General features: G+C 38.2%; 1 protein-coding gene across 1 annotated transcript in view; it reads right to left on the minus strand.

Annotated features, from left to right (window-relative positions):
• Nucleotides 1-5,902: 5,902 nt before the first annotated feature.
• Nucleotides 5,903-17,077, minus strand: part of LOC139137122 (coiled-coil domain-containing protein 150-like) — a 36,508-nt gene continuing 25,333 nt past the window's right edge. The window contains exons 12-24 of the mRNA XM_070705081.1: nt 16,122-16,313; nt 15,420-15,482; nt 15,045-15,173; nt 14,139-14,308; nt 13,687-13,780; nt 12,848-13,017; nt 12,052-12,178; nt 11,357-11,551; nt 10,483-10,649; nt 9,993-10,143; nt 9,163-9,351; nt 8,459-8,605; nt 5,903-7,775 (exon numbers count right to left, since the gene is read on the minus strand). Coding sequence (XP_070561182.1) covers nt 7,689-7,775; nt 8,459-8,605; nt 9,163-9,351; nt 9,993-10,143; nt 10,483-10,649; nt 11,357-11,551; nt 12,052-12,178; nt 12,848-13,017; nt 13,687-13,780; nt 14,139-14,308; nt 15,045-15,173; nt 15,420-15,482; nt 16,122-16,313 — 1,881 coding nt within the window. The 3' untranslated portion in view covers nt 5,903-7,688. The remainder of the gene's footprint in view (nt 7,776-8,458; nt 8,606-9,162; nt 9,352-9,992; nt 10,144-10,482; nt 10,650-11,356; nt 11,552-12,051; nt 12,179-12,847; nt 13,018-13,686; nt 13,781-14,138; nt 14,309-15,044; nt 15,174-15,419; nt 15,483-16,121; nt 16,314-17,077) is intronic.

A 17,077-nucleotide genomic window follows, 5' to 3' on the forward strand; every position in this document is an offset into this window, starting at 1 on the left:
TTTGGTTGCCTTCCTCCCTTGCTTACTCATGGCCATATTTTTGAAAACTCAAAGGATACCACTGGCTCAGAGTATAAACTAAAGATGCTAAAATCTAGTGGCCCTTAAGGGCCAGTAGTTGTAATTTTTGATGATTTTCTTTTTTTAAATTTTTAAATGTCAACTAGTTTCTTCCTACTCCCCAAAGCATGCTCAGTCACACTGTATTACAGCTCTTACAGGCAAGCCTTGCCACTTCGATGCCTGGTATGCATGTTTTTTTTACACACACTAAACGTTTTCATATCATTAACAGGAAGGAACCTAATGACTGGATTGTTTGCAATAGTGTGCCTGACTTTAATTTGGATGTGTGTGAGTCAATAGCCATCTGGTCGTAAACAGTCCGGGTCAGCTCCAAAATTGGAGACTCATTATGATAATGTATTCCGGCATTCAGCCAATCATCGACCAGATTACATCATTAATAAAGTACAGGTCACGCTGGGTCACAAATTACCCACCAAGTGTGATCGGCAGTTTTGGGCCGCTTATTAAGCCCCTGTCTTGTGAATTTCGACGAATTTCGACAGTCAACATAATCCACGTGTTCTGCAGAAGGTCATGTCCAACAAGGAGTCCGATTAGTGAACAAATATTCGAAATATTGACGATTCATTTCTACCCCCAGTTTATCGATTTCGCTCAAGTACCGAGAATCATTTTGTGGATGTTCGTCATCTCTATTAGAAATACTGTTATAAAGGTTATTTGTTTAGGTACGCGTATAACATTTTGCAAGAAAGAAGAGCAATGTCAGAGCTTTAAAACGATACCTGTTTTGTAGTTGTCAAACGCAGACTAAAAATGGTACGCGATTTTGAAAATGTGTTGAAAGAGTGGCCACACAACTGTTCCCCATACGGTAGAATTTGTATCGCTGCCATCTCCGATACAAATGGGGTATTCTGAACGATCTGTGTAGGTACACGATTTATATTTCGCAGGACTTCAAGCCAGAGTCTAGGAATCACAGCGATATATGGGGTTTGGTTGTCTTAGCCAGAATAAAACTGGTACGCGATTTTGAAATTGTGTTTTGACAGAGTGGCCACACAACTGTTCGACATTATGACAGAATACGGCGCGGGAGTTCGACACAGTATGGCGTACGTAACGAAGGACGCATGTGGAGGTTGCCAGGAAATACAATTTTTACTGATGGCGCGCTGGCCGCTGATTGGATAATGAGAGGGGAAAATATTATGGTATAGCGTCTCCAATTTTGGAGCTGACCCGGACTGGTAAAGACATTAATTTGCATCCCAGACTGGTGATAGTAATCTGTCTCAAGGCTTACATGTCAGATATATTTCGGTGTCGGTTTCTGTTGTTTATCCTGTACAAACAATCCAGTCATTAGGTTCCTTCCTGTTAATGATATGAAAACGTTTAGTGTGTGTAAAAAAACATGCATATCAGGCATCGAAGTGGCAAGGCTTGCCTGTAAGCGCTGTAGCTTGTCAATTCAGCCTGTACATGTATAGACCACATTGTTATTGTTGATAGATGAATTCTGGTCAGAACTAGAATGCAACTTGTCAACAATGTCACAGCATTCGATACGGGAACAGGCGGAGTTGACAAGCTCAACAGCGCACCTCAATATGCTTTGGGGAGTACACAAGAAACTGCAGTTTTCATTTAAAAAAAAGTGAAAAAAGTCAAAACCTACAGCTAATGGTACTTTAAGACTGGCTTTCAAACCAGTAAAATTGATACAACAGTGGAATGTACCACTGTGTACCAACTGAGGGAGGGAGGTGGTTACCGTGGCCGAAAACGACACAGACCCTCTTCAGTTTGTAATTGCGTCGTTCTGTTTGAGCTGCGTCGTTCTGTTTTGACCTGCGCTCTTCAGTTTGTAATTGCGTCGTTCTGTTTGAGCTGCGTCGTTCTGTTTTGAACTGCGCTCTTCAGTTTGTAATTGCGTCGTTCTGTTAGACCTGCGTCGTTCTGTTTGAACTGCATCGTTCTGTTTGATCTTAGCCCTGCGTACGATGCTGTGTGTTCCGCTACAGCTAATAGCCCCGCTCACCACAGCGGAACACACAGCATCGTACGCAGGGCTAGTTTGATCTGTGCTCTTCAGTTTGTTTTCAGCATAACACGGAAGTACTGGAGTAAACATTTTGTAACAAACATTGAACGGTCACTTGGAGAATACCATTGCAACTTGGCATGGGTTCCCGTGGAGTCATAGGTAGTAGAGGGAGAGCAACTTCACACATCGTTTTTACCTTTGTTAAATGATGCGGTACATTGAGTCGATTAATGTGTGTATATACAATCTCTCTTACTACCTAACCGTAGTGCGTCACTCTTTTCCTTATTGATCTTCTGGCCGAGGATGTTGCCGAATGAGTCAACTATTCTGAGAAATTCTGCAGCAGATTTCACATCTGATAACATTCGAGTGGTGTCATCTGCATATTGTGCAATTTTAACTCATTTTGTTTGATTTGAATGCCCTTAATTGTTTTGTTGTGACGAATGGCGATGGAAAAATTTTCTAAACTAAAAACAAATAAGGTAAAAGAGTATCACCTTGTCTAGAATAATGACTAGAAATATCGCAGTATAAAACTTTGACCCATAGAATAAAAGATTCACCAAAATTAAATTTCTTTAAAGCAAAGTAAAGGAAAGGCCACTCAATAGAGTCAAATGCCTTGGCAAAATCGTAGAATACCAGGAATATCGTTTTCTTTTGTAAAGTGTATGGAGTCTAAAATCTTGCAAACAACGTCACCGATGTAGCGACCTTTCACATATTAACCAGCTTGATTTGGGTAAATTATTTCCGATAAAACTTTGAAATTCGAATTAAAAGGGCCTTGGCAACAATTTTTATAATAAAAGTTTAAAAGAGAAATAGGTCCCCAATTTTTCAGCTACAGACGATCTTTTTCTTTTTAATCAATCAAAGTAATCATGGTTGCTGGTCTTTGGGAAACTGACACTGACAACTCTCCATATGGACTAGCTGTGATATCGCAGCGGTACTTGTGGCGTGTATCGAACGCGATTGAGGTCGTCGCCACAGTCCCGCTGCGAGCCAACGCATAGGCTTCGTTGGCAGTTTACTATGAGACCGACCGGTATCGTAGATTTAGCTCGCAAAATAATAAAATAGATAAAGCATGCAAAAAATAAAATTATACCTACTGTATCACTGACTATCTGAGACTCATCTTCTACTCCTGCTAACGAGCCCGACCATGACAACATGTATTTTCAACCGTTTTTCGGTGAGTCGTCGATGGTTCCTGCTTGAATTTGAACTTTTGACCTCCAACGTATTCAATGCGTTGTACGCGCGATCGAGCAAACATCGTAGAACCGTCGACGGCTCACGGGAAAATGGTCGAAAATACGTGTTCTTATCTTCAAGAAAGTTAGCAGGCGCACAGAATGAGTCTCAGATAGTCAATGATAAAGATGATATAAGTTTATTTATTCAAAGGCTAATATAGTTCATTATTTTGCAAGCTAAATCTACGACACCGGTCGGTGTCGTCGTAAACTGCCGACGAAGCTTATGCGTTGGCTCGCAGCGGGACTGTGGGCGATGACCCCAATGACCCGAGCGCGTTCAATACACGCCACAAGTCCCGCTGCGATATCACAGCTACATATGGACGTGTTCATATAGTTGAAACTTAGTACAATTAAATTCCCATACAAGGGCCAGAAACGCAATTCCCTGGGCTTTTATTACTGGACATGTTTTTCGAAGCTTGGTAGCACTCTTCGAGACTCAAATAACCCTCACAAATATTTGTTCTGTAATTCTGACAGTAAAGGAATATGCAAATCGCGCCAGTGAACTCTTCTGGTTTTTCTTCAGGAAAACAATGTGTAGTCTGGTATAAATTTCGATAAATTTTTTTCTGCGTGTTTAAAATTTCATTTAAATCTGTAGATGCTTGAAGTTTATGTATGTGATTTTTGTAATGATTTTTCACCAAGTTCATGTCATCTTACTCTAGCACGTTGAATAATACCTTGTGTTTTGACTTCGTAAATATCATCTAAAGCTCTCTGAACTTCATCAATGTCTTTTCATGTTTTTCTATTTCACTTTCTTAATTTCGAGGTCCTTTTTTGTTGCTCCAGCTTTTTTTCCTTGTGTCTTTGACACTTAGCCCGTTTTTGCTGTATTTTATACAAAAGTCCATGATTTTATACTATTTAAGCCTTGGATCAAGAACGTCAGTGAAATCTTGTCCAAAATATTTTTTTCATGCTGCAAACCTTCGAGCGACCAATAATCGCATACAGAAGGAACATAAGTATGCGATATACTTATAAATGCCAGACTTCACAAAAGCTACAATAGATGGCACTCCGATTCACATGAGCATACACAAACACAACAAGATCAAACCGTAGACATAGCTTCCGTAATTGAACAACAAACTTCAGTGGAACAACATATTAACACATAAAATCAATCAATCATTCAACATGTCTCACCAATCAAAAATGAATTTTAAGTGACTGATGAAGAAAACTCTGTTTTCGAAACGTAGCTTCAAAGGATTGCAGTGTAACGCTAGTCTCTCCGCTCCAATGTTGGTTAACAGCAAGACACGTAAATTACGGGTACGTCTCGCCATGGCTAATCAACCCTTTACATAAAACAGCTAAACATTATATACACACACATAGAATCATACACAAAACGCAAAGAATTCACATATGAACGATGTGAGGAGTTGCTTTCCCTTTATTACATTCGCCACGGCTAACCAATACTCACATAAAACAATCAAACATGATACACACTCACAATATACACAATATCATACACAAAATGCAAACAACTCAGATATGACCGATGTGTGGAGTTGCTTTCCCTTTATTACAACAAAACAAACTGAAGAGCGACGATCAAACAGAACGATGCAGTTCAAACAGTACGACGCAATTACAAACTGAAGAGCGCAGGTCAAAACAGAACGACGCAGCTCAAACAGAACGACGCAATTACAAACTGAAGAGCGCAGGTCAAAACAGAACGACGCAGCTCAAACAGAACGACACAATTACAAACTGAAGAGTGCAGGTCAAAACAGAACGACGCAGCTCAAACAGAACGACGCAATTACAAACTGAAGAGCGCAGGTCAAAACAGAACGACGCAGCTCTAACAGAACGACGCAATTACAAACTGAAGAGGGTCTGTGTCGTTTTCGGCCACGGTAACTGAGGGAAGGAGTGGTTAACGTCGCTGGGTGTGATTATTGCTATGATATCATAACAGTACCGGGTAGGTATATTGAAATTCTGGCATGGAACGTCATAAGGAGGATTTTTGCTCTTGCCGAGAGTTCGCGCATTTGCCAGCCGTGTTATATTCCAAATATACCATGGTTCTTTTCGCGTCTTGACCAATCAGATGCGCCATCAATATACTGGTATGATATAACACAGCATATTGTGCCCAATGCATTGTAAAGGCAAGGATTAGGTTATGATGCTATGCACCTTAAATTTTTGCAGAACTTTCTTCATTGAAACTTTCTGCCATACTCGTTAAGCATCAAAATATAAATTTGGGTGGCTGTTCGAATGTTGGTATCATGGAAACAAATTAACTTTAACGACATTGCATACGCAAATTGGCTACCATCTCTGTGCAAACTCTACGGTGAAAAATTAAATTTTTGATTGTCACAAAATAGTAAAAACTTTGTATAATCAAAGAGTTTCAAAGTGAGCCCCAATACAAGGACTTTTAAAATGTTTGAGTCTGAAAATCTGTTCCCAGGGGCACAGTCTACCTGACAGAAGGAACGCCTGTACAGAAGGGACTCAGCATCGTCAGATGAATGTACATAAACCACATACCCGGTATATACGCAAAGGTACAGTTCATTTATTATTCAGCAAATGTAAGAAAATAATTACATATTCTATATAGATAATTAAAATTGCTGTAAATCAACAAATAAATATTTAATTTTATAAAATTTATATCACGTTTTGCATAATTTTATCTTTGGCTTTGTATACATTATACAGACATGGAAATTAAGAAACAAAATTTTAAATCAAGACAGAAGAAATCGTACAAAAAGTTAAATTCCTAATTTCACTATGATCAAAATAAAATATACATTTCAGAGATGAACATTATCACACTCAACACCACTGAATTAAAATTTCATTTAACCTGCATAGAAAATACACTGACCTGAAAACAGACGCTCTAAGAATACAAGAATCACACACAAACTGAAATTTTATGAGAACCTCAAGCTGGCTTCTGGCACTCAAGAGAGACAGTAAACAGCATGCTGCTGCTCTGCCTATGCCAACTTCTCAAGATTTGACCAAGCAGGACATTGATCAAGGAAAGATTTCACAAAATCAAGATAAATATAATTTTTCTCAAATATACAGCAGCATTCAGTTTTCTGTACATTTTGTAAAAATCTATAGGAAAAGTGAGACTGAACTAGTGGTCGATTATTGCTTTATTGAACAGACTTACTTCGATGATTGGAATAAAAAAATTAAGATACTCAAACATAGTCATTCCATGCAGAATCAACAAACAATACAGACAAAATATATGACAAAAGCATTTTGATGCTGGTTGTACAAAAATAGAACAAAAATCCCTGTACATTTAAATATTAATTTTGTTTGTAAGACTGGGAATGTTGAATTACAGTATCGTATTTGTCTTGCGAAATACATCTCCAAAACTTTACATACAGTATCAAATATGTGATTCTCATGTTCTGTGAACTGGGAGTAATGGTTTCCACTTGGGAAAATGCAGTCCTGCATTTTAAATGAATAGATAATCATGCAATATACAAAAAAAAATATTCAAATTATTTTTTGACGCTTGGAGGAATGATACCTTGGTACATCAATACTGATAAAATGGATTACTATCAGTATCCTTGGAATGTGCAGCGTCTCAAGAGTTTGTATCTTATTGGTTGGCTGAATATCATTGACAATAACGAATCATTTCCAAACAGCCAATAAGCTTCACAGTAGCCTTAGTTTCAGACTCCTTAAGTTGCTTTGAATAATTACAATCTACCAATAAGATATAACCTTCCATCCATTGCATATTGGCCCTCAGTTCCTATTAAAGACATTTGCAATGCAACGCTGGTTTCATTAATGTTACAAATATTTACAGTCTAAAATAGTGGGCCCTGGGGTCAAAGTTCATGTCAAGAAATCGTCTGTACAGGAGAATAAACATCAATGAGAAACCTGGGCTAATGTGCAGCGTCTCGGACGCTGTTATCCAATTGATTTGCTGAATCTTACCGTTATAATTGAATAATACATATAGACTTCCTAAGTTGCTGTGAATAGTGACAATTGACCAATCAGACACAACCTTTTGAGCACGCTGCACATCAGCAGAGAAACCTGACCTTACTATGCCTCTATACATAATTTCATACTGGTTAATCAAAGAAACTGCACACATGACTGGTACAGTGGTAGCTGCCATCCAGCAATAGAGACATAAGAATTCCCTAATTTCAATTTCAATCTCCTTCAAAATGCGGGATGTGAATAAGTTATCAAGGAATGAATTCTTGAAATGCTAGTACACCGGGGTAGTCACATGACTTGGATGGAAGGACGGTAATTTGTCATTGTCGCTAATACTTGTGAACTTCTATTGGTGAGACACTTCTGTAGTATTCCAGCTCAGTGGCAAGTTCTTCCAGGTACTGTCCACTGGAATTCTAGCAAGACACACAAAAGGAAATTGTCATTTATCAGATTGTTGTGACGGAGAATGAGATTGTATTATTGTAATATGCAGCTCCATGCATTACTAGAGGTGATATATGCTGTATGAATACATTACAACCCTCCACGTGATATTTATTATAGAGTCCATCGCATTTTTTAAAATGTTACTCATTTTGCACCACATTAAAAATAAAAAAAGATAAAATATTACATAAAATTGTGAAATACACAGACATCTGAGGGTAAAGGTTTTGGTTACATGTATAATGCACACTTCTAGAGTGCTGTAACTGGTCAATACATCTGAGGTTTTGCACTGACCGTGTTATTAGGATGAAAAAATTGGCAGCTGCCTCAAAGTTCAATAAATATGCATTCTCTGCTTTGTGTCTGGTTTGTCAACCTGCAGACTACTTTCAAAAGGGATGTCACACAATTTACACTATATTTTGTCCCATTTAGTCTGTCAATCTGTGATGTTACGGCTGATAAACACATTTTGGGTAAGGACACTCATTATAAAATACGCTGAACTGTACTTTTTTGATGAACTTTGTACACAATGCATGGAAGACTTCTTTGGAAGTGAGTTCTCTGGTATCATATTGGCATGAAACATTGTTCAATGAATATCAAATATTTTCAAACTGTTGTATTACTCTTTAAAACTTACCATCAATCTTTCAAGTTTCTTCTCCAAGTATTTGGAGCGTTCTCGTTCAGCGTGTAGTTGTCTGTTGAGTTGATGATATTCCACACGGTCCATGGCACTGACCGATTCCATCTGACTTGCAATTTTCTTTGCTTGTCTTCTGCTTGCCTGCAATCCAGCAGAATTTCACACTTTTTATAACTTGAACATGTAGGGAGCAAATGTCAAGTTTGTGTAAAGTCACATACACCTCCACAGGGCACAGGTTAAAATCATATTCATAAAGGGCTTTTCAAATTGAAATTTGTAGGAGAAAGTTAAGCTAGGAAGGTGGAACACATTAATCACTTGTGGGAAATGACAGCATAGCCACACTTCTTATATCTTTCAACACTTGACAACCTTGAATGCTGGCACTATAATAAAGTACTGTATATCTTAAGTACTGGAAAATTCTAGTGAAATCCTGTATGTCTTCAATGTGTGTTTGATGCAGCAATTTTACATTTGCGGAGTGTTTGTGCAGCATTAATTTTGTATGGTAATCTTCTACACAACATACAGCGTATATCCAATTACATCTATGTGCCTTGATACAATACATGATTAGTTGTCAAGAACTTTCTAATAGAATGAAGCATTTTTCTAGTAATCCATGTGAGTAATTATACCCCTGGATACAAGATGAATTCATGGAATTTTGCTGCTGTGACTTCCAGACCTACCCGGATCATATCCCTGGCCTTGTCCGCAGTCTGGTCTGCCTTGAGTTTCTCTTCCATCAACTGTTGCTGTGTTTCCATGGTTGCTCTTTCCAGAGCTGCCTGGCTTTTTTTAGATCTTTCCAGCTCCGTCTGCAGGTTTTCAAATTTTGTCCTGAACCAGTCATGGGCTTCTTCAAGGTTGTTGGAAATCTGTGCGGATATAAAAAGGAGGAAAAATTTGAGGTGGTATAACTATAATGCATGGGGCAATAAGAACAAGATTTGGCCAGCAGTGAATGACAAAATAGTGTAGTTTTTGCTCACCTGTTATTGTGATTTCATATAACTTACGGGAAGAGTTTGCTTTCAAATGTTACACAGGGATTGGAGAATAATATTTGTACTTTAAAATGATATTCTTTCAAGAAGATACTGCTGCCACAGGTCACATTTACTATGCACAATGGCTCACAGCTGAAAACAGGTCAATTTTAAATGTGAAACATGATATTCAATATTTGTTTCACGGCAAAAACTTGTTGTGAACAATTGTCAAATGCAATGTTTTTGACTCATTCTGGTATATCAGAAATGGCCATGAACAAGAAAGCTGAACACAGCTTGTTACAAAAGCGAAATCATTTGAAAATCATGCCGAACTTTTTACTTCATGGCTTTTGAAAATTCCTGTTATCTATGGCATACAATACCTTTCTGTCAAATTTAAACACTGATGTGAGAAAACAAGTTCAGTCATCGCAAAGATATTCAGTATACTGTAGAGAAATTTGTCTGACATTTTCAAGGGAGGAAACTTCCGTTTGTTTGAGTAGTTTTACAGAGATACTCACCTGTACAGATTCATTATTTGCCTCCAGTAGTCTCTCCTCTGCTATTTTTGTCGTATGATGAAGTTTTTCTTTTTCTTTCTGTAGTGACTTGTATTTCTTGTACAGCTCTTCTCTCTTGGCCTTTTCCTTTTCTGCTTGTTTTTCGTATTTCCTGTTTGAAATTGAAAAAGCCAAAGGAATTAACATGACATCGTAACAAGAGCAGCTTTCTTCTGTGAAGAGTTTCATTGCAATCAGTAAGATACAGCTTTTTTCACTGGAGAACTTTTTCCTGACTAGCCTAATTATATCATTTTCAATGCACTTCTTGACAAAAAAATTTAACCCCATGAACCTTGACCCTGAGGTAACCCATGACATCATCTAGTGACTTTACACTGAACAGATTCCGCAGGGAAATCTCTAACCAGGGATGAGGGAATAAAAACTGAGGTTTTTATATGTTTTATTTATTTTGCAACAAGCTAGACAATCTACCCATACTACTCACCTGCACCTCTCTGTCAAGTCTTGCTGTGAGTCTGACAGCGTCTTCAGCTCAGCTTGGAGACTTGATATCTGAGAGACAAATGAGCAGATTGTCTTGGACTGTTGACTGTTCTTGATCATGTATTCATTCTTCACTTTCTCCAGCTCTGCCAGCTCCTCGCTGATTGACTGCAGGAGGTTGAAAAAATTTACATAAAATTTACATACAATTTACATACAATTTACATACCGGTATAGACTACAGCTTCGAGCTCCGTAACTTTATTGAATTAGATCATTTTTGTAAGGTATGGCACTTTAACCTGTTCATCCCCATCCCCTGTGAACAGGTCCACACTCACCATTGATAACAATGGGTTTGGGCCAAACCACCGTGGTAAATGGGGTTGAAATTACTAACTCCTTATCATTCATAAGGTAATAAGATAATGACATGAATATCTTTACATGAGGAGTAAAACTACAAAATTTTCAAAATATGGCAACTTTATCTATTTTTTAATACTGTCCAACATCAGAGTTATTTTCACATGTCTGTAACACAATGATTTACTGAAGTCTGAATCAAAAATTGACATTTCAAATGTTTCAAGAGTGGTATCACATGCCACAACCATTGTACGATTGATGGCCTCAATGTGTATTCATGTTACATGAGCACCATTTGAGTGTGCGATTAAACTCATATTGAGTGATTATCAATGAAGAACATTCACTTGCCAAAAAGTGTTCACTAACTACCAACACTAACATGGGACCAGAGATTCAACAGGAGCAGAAAAATCATCATAATATCAACAATTTTTTAAACTTTTTCATAAAATCAACAAGACATGTTAACATATGGTCTGTTGAATGTGCCATACAACTCTCACCTTTAGTTTCTCACTCATGTCCTCACTGTTTTTCTTGTTTTTCTGGTAGTGTTCCAGTTGAACCTTCATACTGCGAATTCTTTCCTTCTGTCTGTTGCTTTGGTGCTCTGAGTCCATCAGCTTGTGTCGCAGCTCCGTGTTTGCTTTGGACAGCTCGGAAACTTTGCCAACGGTTTCATCATAATTTCTCTTCAACTGGAAAGACATGAGACAAAGTTATCAAACTTATGAGACAAATACATGGTGTTTTCTTTACGACAAATCACAATTTTAATTTAGCAATGAAAATTCAATTATATAGTCAAATGATATTGTACAGTGTTTGCGACTACCTACATACGATGAAACTTTCAAATATTTCCATTAAAATTACAACAAATTTGGAATGGCTGCACTCTTTATTCAAGTAACCGTCTAGAGACAAAAACTAAAATGAAATGACCGAAGCAGAATCCACACCATTATCAAGAGCGCCCTCTACCATATTCTGCTGACTGAAAAGCTGAAAGCAGTCAATATTCCTAACTCGTCCTGATAGACATCCTTACTACCTGAGATTTTCAACAGTTGGTTTTGATCAAAATATGATAAAGTAGGTGAAACTCACTACTTTACTTCCACGTTACATTTTACGGAGGCAAAATTTTGCAAAAGCAACATGTATCCTTTCAAGTTTTGAAAGATAATGCTAATACCTCAGTAAGTTCTTTCTGCATGCGTTTCTTGGAGGAGTCTCTCTCACTCTTGCTTTGCTCCTTGAGGGTGTTCAGTTTTTCTTGGTAGTTGTTCATTTGGTGTTCCGCCTGCATCCTCTCCTGCTCCCTGTCAAGACAGCGTGTAGAAAGAGAGATATAGATATAGTTTGCGATACAGACAGAATGCCAGGAAAGTTAAAGGTACTCATTGGGCCTTCAGCACCATGGTACGGCGCAGTCAGACAGAAAATAACACAGACAGTGAGACATAAGACAAATTGTACATTTCACAGGAGGGTTGGTGTATGTTTCACTTTAGCCACAATACGGTTCACCCTCATCAGTTGACAAAATTTGCCAGAAACTGGAAATTTCAATGTGTACGGTAGACAATGCCTACATATGTTCATCTAATTTTGATGTCCCCGCCAGAATTATTATCAGGTGATTAACCTAACAGTGTTCAGCTGTTTGGTTAAGGAGGAGTTTTTCGAAAAATGTACAGAACGAACCTGAGGACTGGAAAGGAGTAATGTTACCTGTTTGTTTCCAATCTTTGGTAAAAACAATAACTGAAGGTTATGTGACTAAAAAGGCAACACAGGCATTACACACAATCATAAAAGTTACCAGGTGCAAAATAAATTCTGTAAACCTCAGTTTTCTGGTTTCATGGTTCAAAAAAAGACAAGGCCTTGTTGTCAGTGCTTGAAACATACCCTAGCACATGCACATCCCACAAAAACCCCCTCTTGAGATGGACTGGAGCCACAGCCAGAGATGAGGGCGCTCTAACCTTTGATCTTTCATCATCCGTAAGTGGTGATCTTTCTGTTGCAATTCATTTTGAAGTTTCTCCACACTGACTTGCAGTCTGGTGTTGGACTGCAGTAGTTCTTCTAGCGATGCCGCCATCTTGATGCTGTCCTTCTTTGCCTTCTCCAGTGATCGCCGCAATGGTTCAACCTGCCGTGGAAACAATGACATCAAATCTTTATACCTCCAGCAATATTCCTGAAATTTCTGTACGTTCGGGTTTGAACAAACTAAATCACTTTTTCTAATTCTTTATCCTTTTATGTCTAACAATATGACTGTCCATATTGATACGAAACTTGTAAAAAATCTTGATTCTCAGCCACTCAGTATCTACAAACTGCTGCACATTTTGCACAAAATACTGTGGCAATAATATGATCGTTTACAAAATGGCTGTCAAAACCTAATTGCAAGTGGTCTCAAACTAAACAACGACACAAGCAGAAGCTGTGTTTTTTATGACTGGAGTAAATATGTATTTCACAAGGGTGACATAATGATAGATTGGTAACTATGCTATGCAAAATAGTTTGCCAAAGTTTGTAGTTATTTTCTTCGATGAGAATATCAACAATCAGTCTTTATGGCATGATCCATAACCTTTGTCAAAGTTCATGACTTATTGATTGTAGTTGTTTCAACCCTTTCCCCACACAATTTTGGTATAGCCCATTGCTTGCTATTGCAAATTAGGACTTCTTAATTGGAAAATAGGTGTAAAAGGCTCAATTTCTACCATGAGGACTACGGTGTTTGGGAAATCACCAGTGAACACAGAATCGGTTCAATGGGTTTACGCATCGTAGTTTAGCATACCTCACTGTTTTCCTGTGTTTCCATATTCAGTAGCTTGGTTTGTAGATTTTCAACTTCCTTCTGTAGTTCCTGCACAGAGTGCTGGCCACTCTGCCTGCAATACACAGTTATCAAAACGTTTACTTTCTACAAAACAGCACAGATGATGAAAGATGACCGCTTTGTTTTCAATGGCAAGTTTTGAGCTCTGTACATGGAGATGGAGGGGTAATGTATGAAGGGATTCAATGATTCCAACAGCGCGCAGCGGCTTTGTCACAGTGACAATTCTGTAGACTTTGCTCAAGCGTTTGTAGGTCATCACAGCTATTTTCAGTTCAGATCAATCTTTCATGTCTGGTTGAATTGTAACGAATCAAAGATGCAATTTGGAAAACCTTTGTAATTAGCTGGACTAGTACACTTATAATGAATGTTGTGTCATCGGGGGGAAAAAAAACAAACTTCCATACCTGTCACTTTTCAAAGCCATCATCTCACAGTCCTTTCTTCCCAGTTCAGTTTGCAGACTCTCCACAGTGTTTTGCAGCTGTGCGTGAGAACCCATCACGCTCTCCAAGGTGGACGCGATCTTTGCGTTGTCCTCCTTGGCATCGGCAAGACTTCGCTGTAAACTATGGACCTACAGACAAAATATGAACGGGGAGAAAATTCCAATACATACATTCAGAGTTTTGATGACAGAGTTGAATGCTCTACTTCCAAGAAAGAAATCTATTTGACAATATGAGGAAGTTAACCTGAAGTTTCAGAGAAGTGCCATTACAGCATAGAGGGCACTGTTCAACTGGACAGGATTACTTGTGACTAAATCACTCTAATAACTTTAAGGTAGAACCTGCCCCGGGGACAGACATTCAGAATCTCAAACTTTTACAATTCTTTCCAAACGTACCACTTGTGGCAGTTCATTTTAAAGCTCTTGGTGCTAGAAAACTTTTCATTTCACCATCTTAGTTTTTCAAAAAATCAAAAATTTTATTTTTTTCCCTAAAGTTAACACACGGATGGCAGTCATTTTGAATTTCAAATATCGGTAAATCTTGGGAAATTTGTTTCTTTAGTACCAAAATTTGCTTGTTGACCCCCGATTTTTATTCATGGTTTTGAAAGAGAATGGTTGAAATATTCCTTACGGACAGTTTCAGCAAAAGTTTAAGTCTTTCACTTTTGAGAAGCATAACCTTAATGTCAGATACAAAATTGTGGTACAACATTGTTTCAACAGTACAGCTACACCTCTACGATAAGAATTAGGGGTGGACGACTAAGAGGTGCGAGACATTCAGTTTGCATTTCCATGTTGTTCAATGATTTCCTTGACTGCTCAGATCACCTGTGAGTGCTAAGGAGCTTACCTTCTGTCTTTCTCTCTCCTCCACAGCTTCTATGTGACCTAGGAGTCGTTGACCTTCCTTCAGGGCTTCGTCTCTGGCCTGTATCGCCATGGCAAAGTCTTTCTCTTTCCTGTCAGACTGCCCTTGCAGCTGAAATCAAAGATGAATCTCTTGGATGTTAATCACAGGAATGCTCTGGGACATGTTTTACAAGTTTAAAGTTTCAAAAGCAGTAAACATTCCATTTGTTGTTTAAAGATATGCGTCTATTAAGAAGTAAATTTCTGACACTGAGCATGGTGTCTCTAATTGATCGGCAACACTAGACTGTCGTCACTAGTATTCATATTCTGATGCAAAATCTGTCTTTAATTCAAATCAAGAGCACACACATACCTGTTTAAGTTGGCTTTCTAACCGCTGCATCTGTATTTTTGTGGTCCCTAATTCACCATTTGTCTGGAAACAAAGAAAGGAAAATATTTTGTGTAAGCAAGTTTGACTGAAATACTCAGGAGGGATAATAACCAAGTTATAGTTCCACTTGATTTGACATCGTGTGACCTAGTACAATTGAGATCCTGGTATAAGATCAAAGTTTTGTGCCAGCGCCCTCTTGTGACCAGAATTGCATTATCTTTCCATCATCATAAATTCAGTAATGCTAGTGTCAGCAGTTTGGTCACACACATTGCGGTACAGCAGTGAGTACATCAATCAATTTGAGCATATAATATAGCCATAACTTTTCACAAACAGACTATAGTAAAGTAAGACCGTCAAGTTTGCCTTCATTTTGTAAATCTTCCAGCTACATAATTACCCTGGCAGGTACGAGTGGTACAGTAATAAACAATATTAGTGTAAAATTTACATCAAATTCTAAAGAGTACTTTGCAGTGCAGTTCTACTGACAAAAAAGAAGGGTCCGCCGCAATTCAGAGCAAGAAGACCGGTTGACAAGGCAGCACAAATAGAAGCAGAACATAAAAGCTTCACTTAATGACTTGCTCTTAAAACTTCCTCCTTATCAAAATTCCACTTATGGAAAGTATGAACTGAAAACAGTCACATTGGAAAACGGACAAAATATACTACCTTGGTAAATTTAGCTTCTAGCATGGCGTTCATCTTCTTGAGTTGTACGGCCTCTGTCTTGGTGTTGGCCATTGTGCTGAGCTCTTCCTGTAGCTGGTCAACTTTTGTCTGGAGTCGTCCCTTGTCATAGGCCAATCTGTTCTTGCTGTCCAACATCTCTTTCATGGCACTTTCTACCTGGCTTTGTGCTTGCTGATCAGACAACGTGGATACAGGGAAATTGAAAATGAGAAACACAGCCCCAGAATGTAGAAAATTTTGGTTGCAGGTGGTAAAAAAAATATATACAGGTGGTCACAAATAGGGTGAGCACATTAAGTTTGTGTGAAATGTCCTGATTTTTCACTAAAACTAATAATTTTCACAGCCCACAAATTTTAGCTGACAGCCTGTTGTTTTTGCCAGCTGCTGGCTATTTCCTCCATCCATGTAGCCACTCTGGACAGCAGCAGAGCGGTGTACAATGGTTACCTAGGTAATACAAAAATGATCACTTCCATGTATCTCCACCACTTACATGGAGGGTCATAGGGTCAACTGTGCCTTGCTCATGCTTAACCCTTTGAGTGCTGTAATTTTTTCCTACCAAAATTTTAGTAAAACATTTTACCAATTTTTATGAATTTTTCTGTACTTTTTTTGATAATTTTGGACCAAATGGACATCACATATCATTGGTTACAATTTTTTATCAAAATGTTGGCAAAAATCTGAAAAAAATTGACTTGGGTTTATTTTATAAAGGTGACAAAAACTGACCTTGGCACTCAAAGGTTTAATAACAGTCAGCTAAACGAGCCATTCTGTGTATTGAACTGTGACTCTTGTACTATAAACTTACACAATTAATCAGAGCATCCTCAGAACCGCTGAATAATTGAAAAATCATGAAATCTCCGCCAGAAAATATATGCTCAACAAGACTCAACTTTGTGTGGAGAGGAATGGAGCTTTCC

Source organism: Ptychodera flava, chromosome 7, assembly GCF_041260155.1.
Source record: "Ptychodera flava strain L36383 chromosome 7, AS_Pfla_20210202, whole genome shotgun sequence".
NCBI classification, from domain to species: Eukaryota; Metazoa; Hemichordata; class Enteropneusta; family Ptychoderidae; genus Ptychodera; species Ptychodera flava.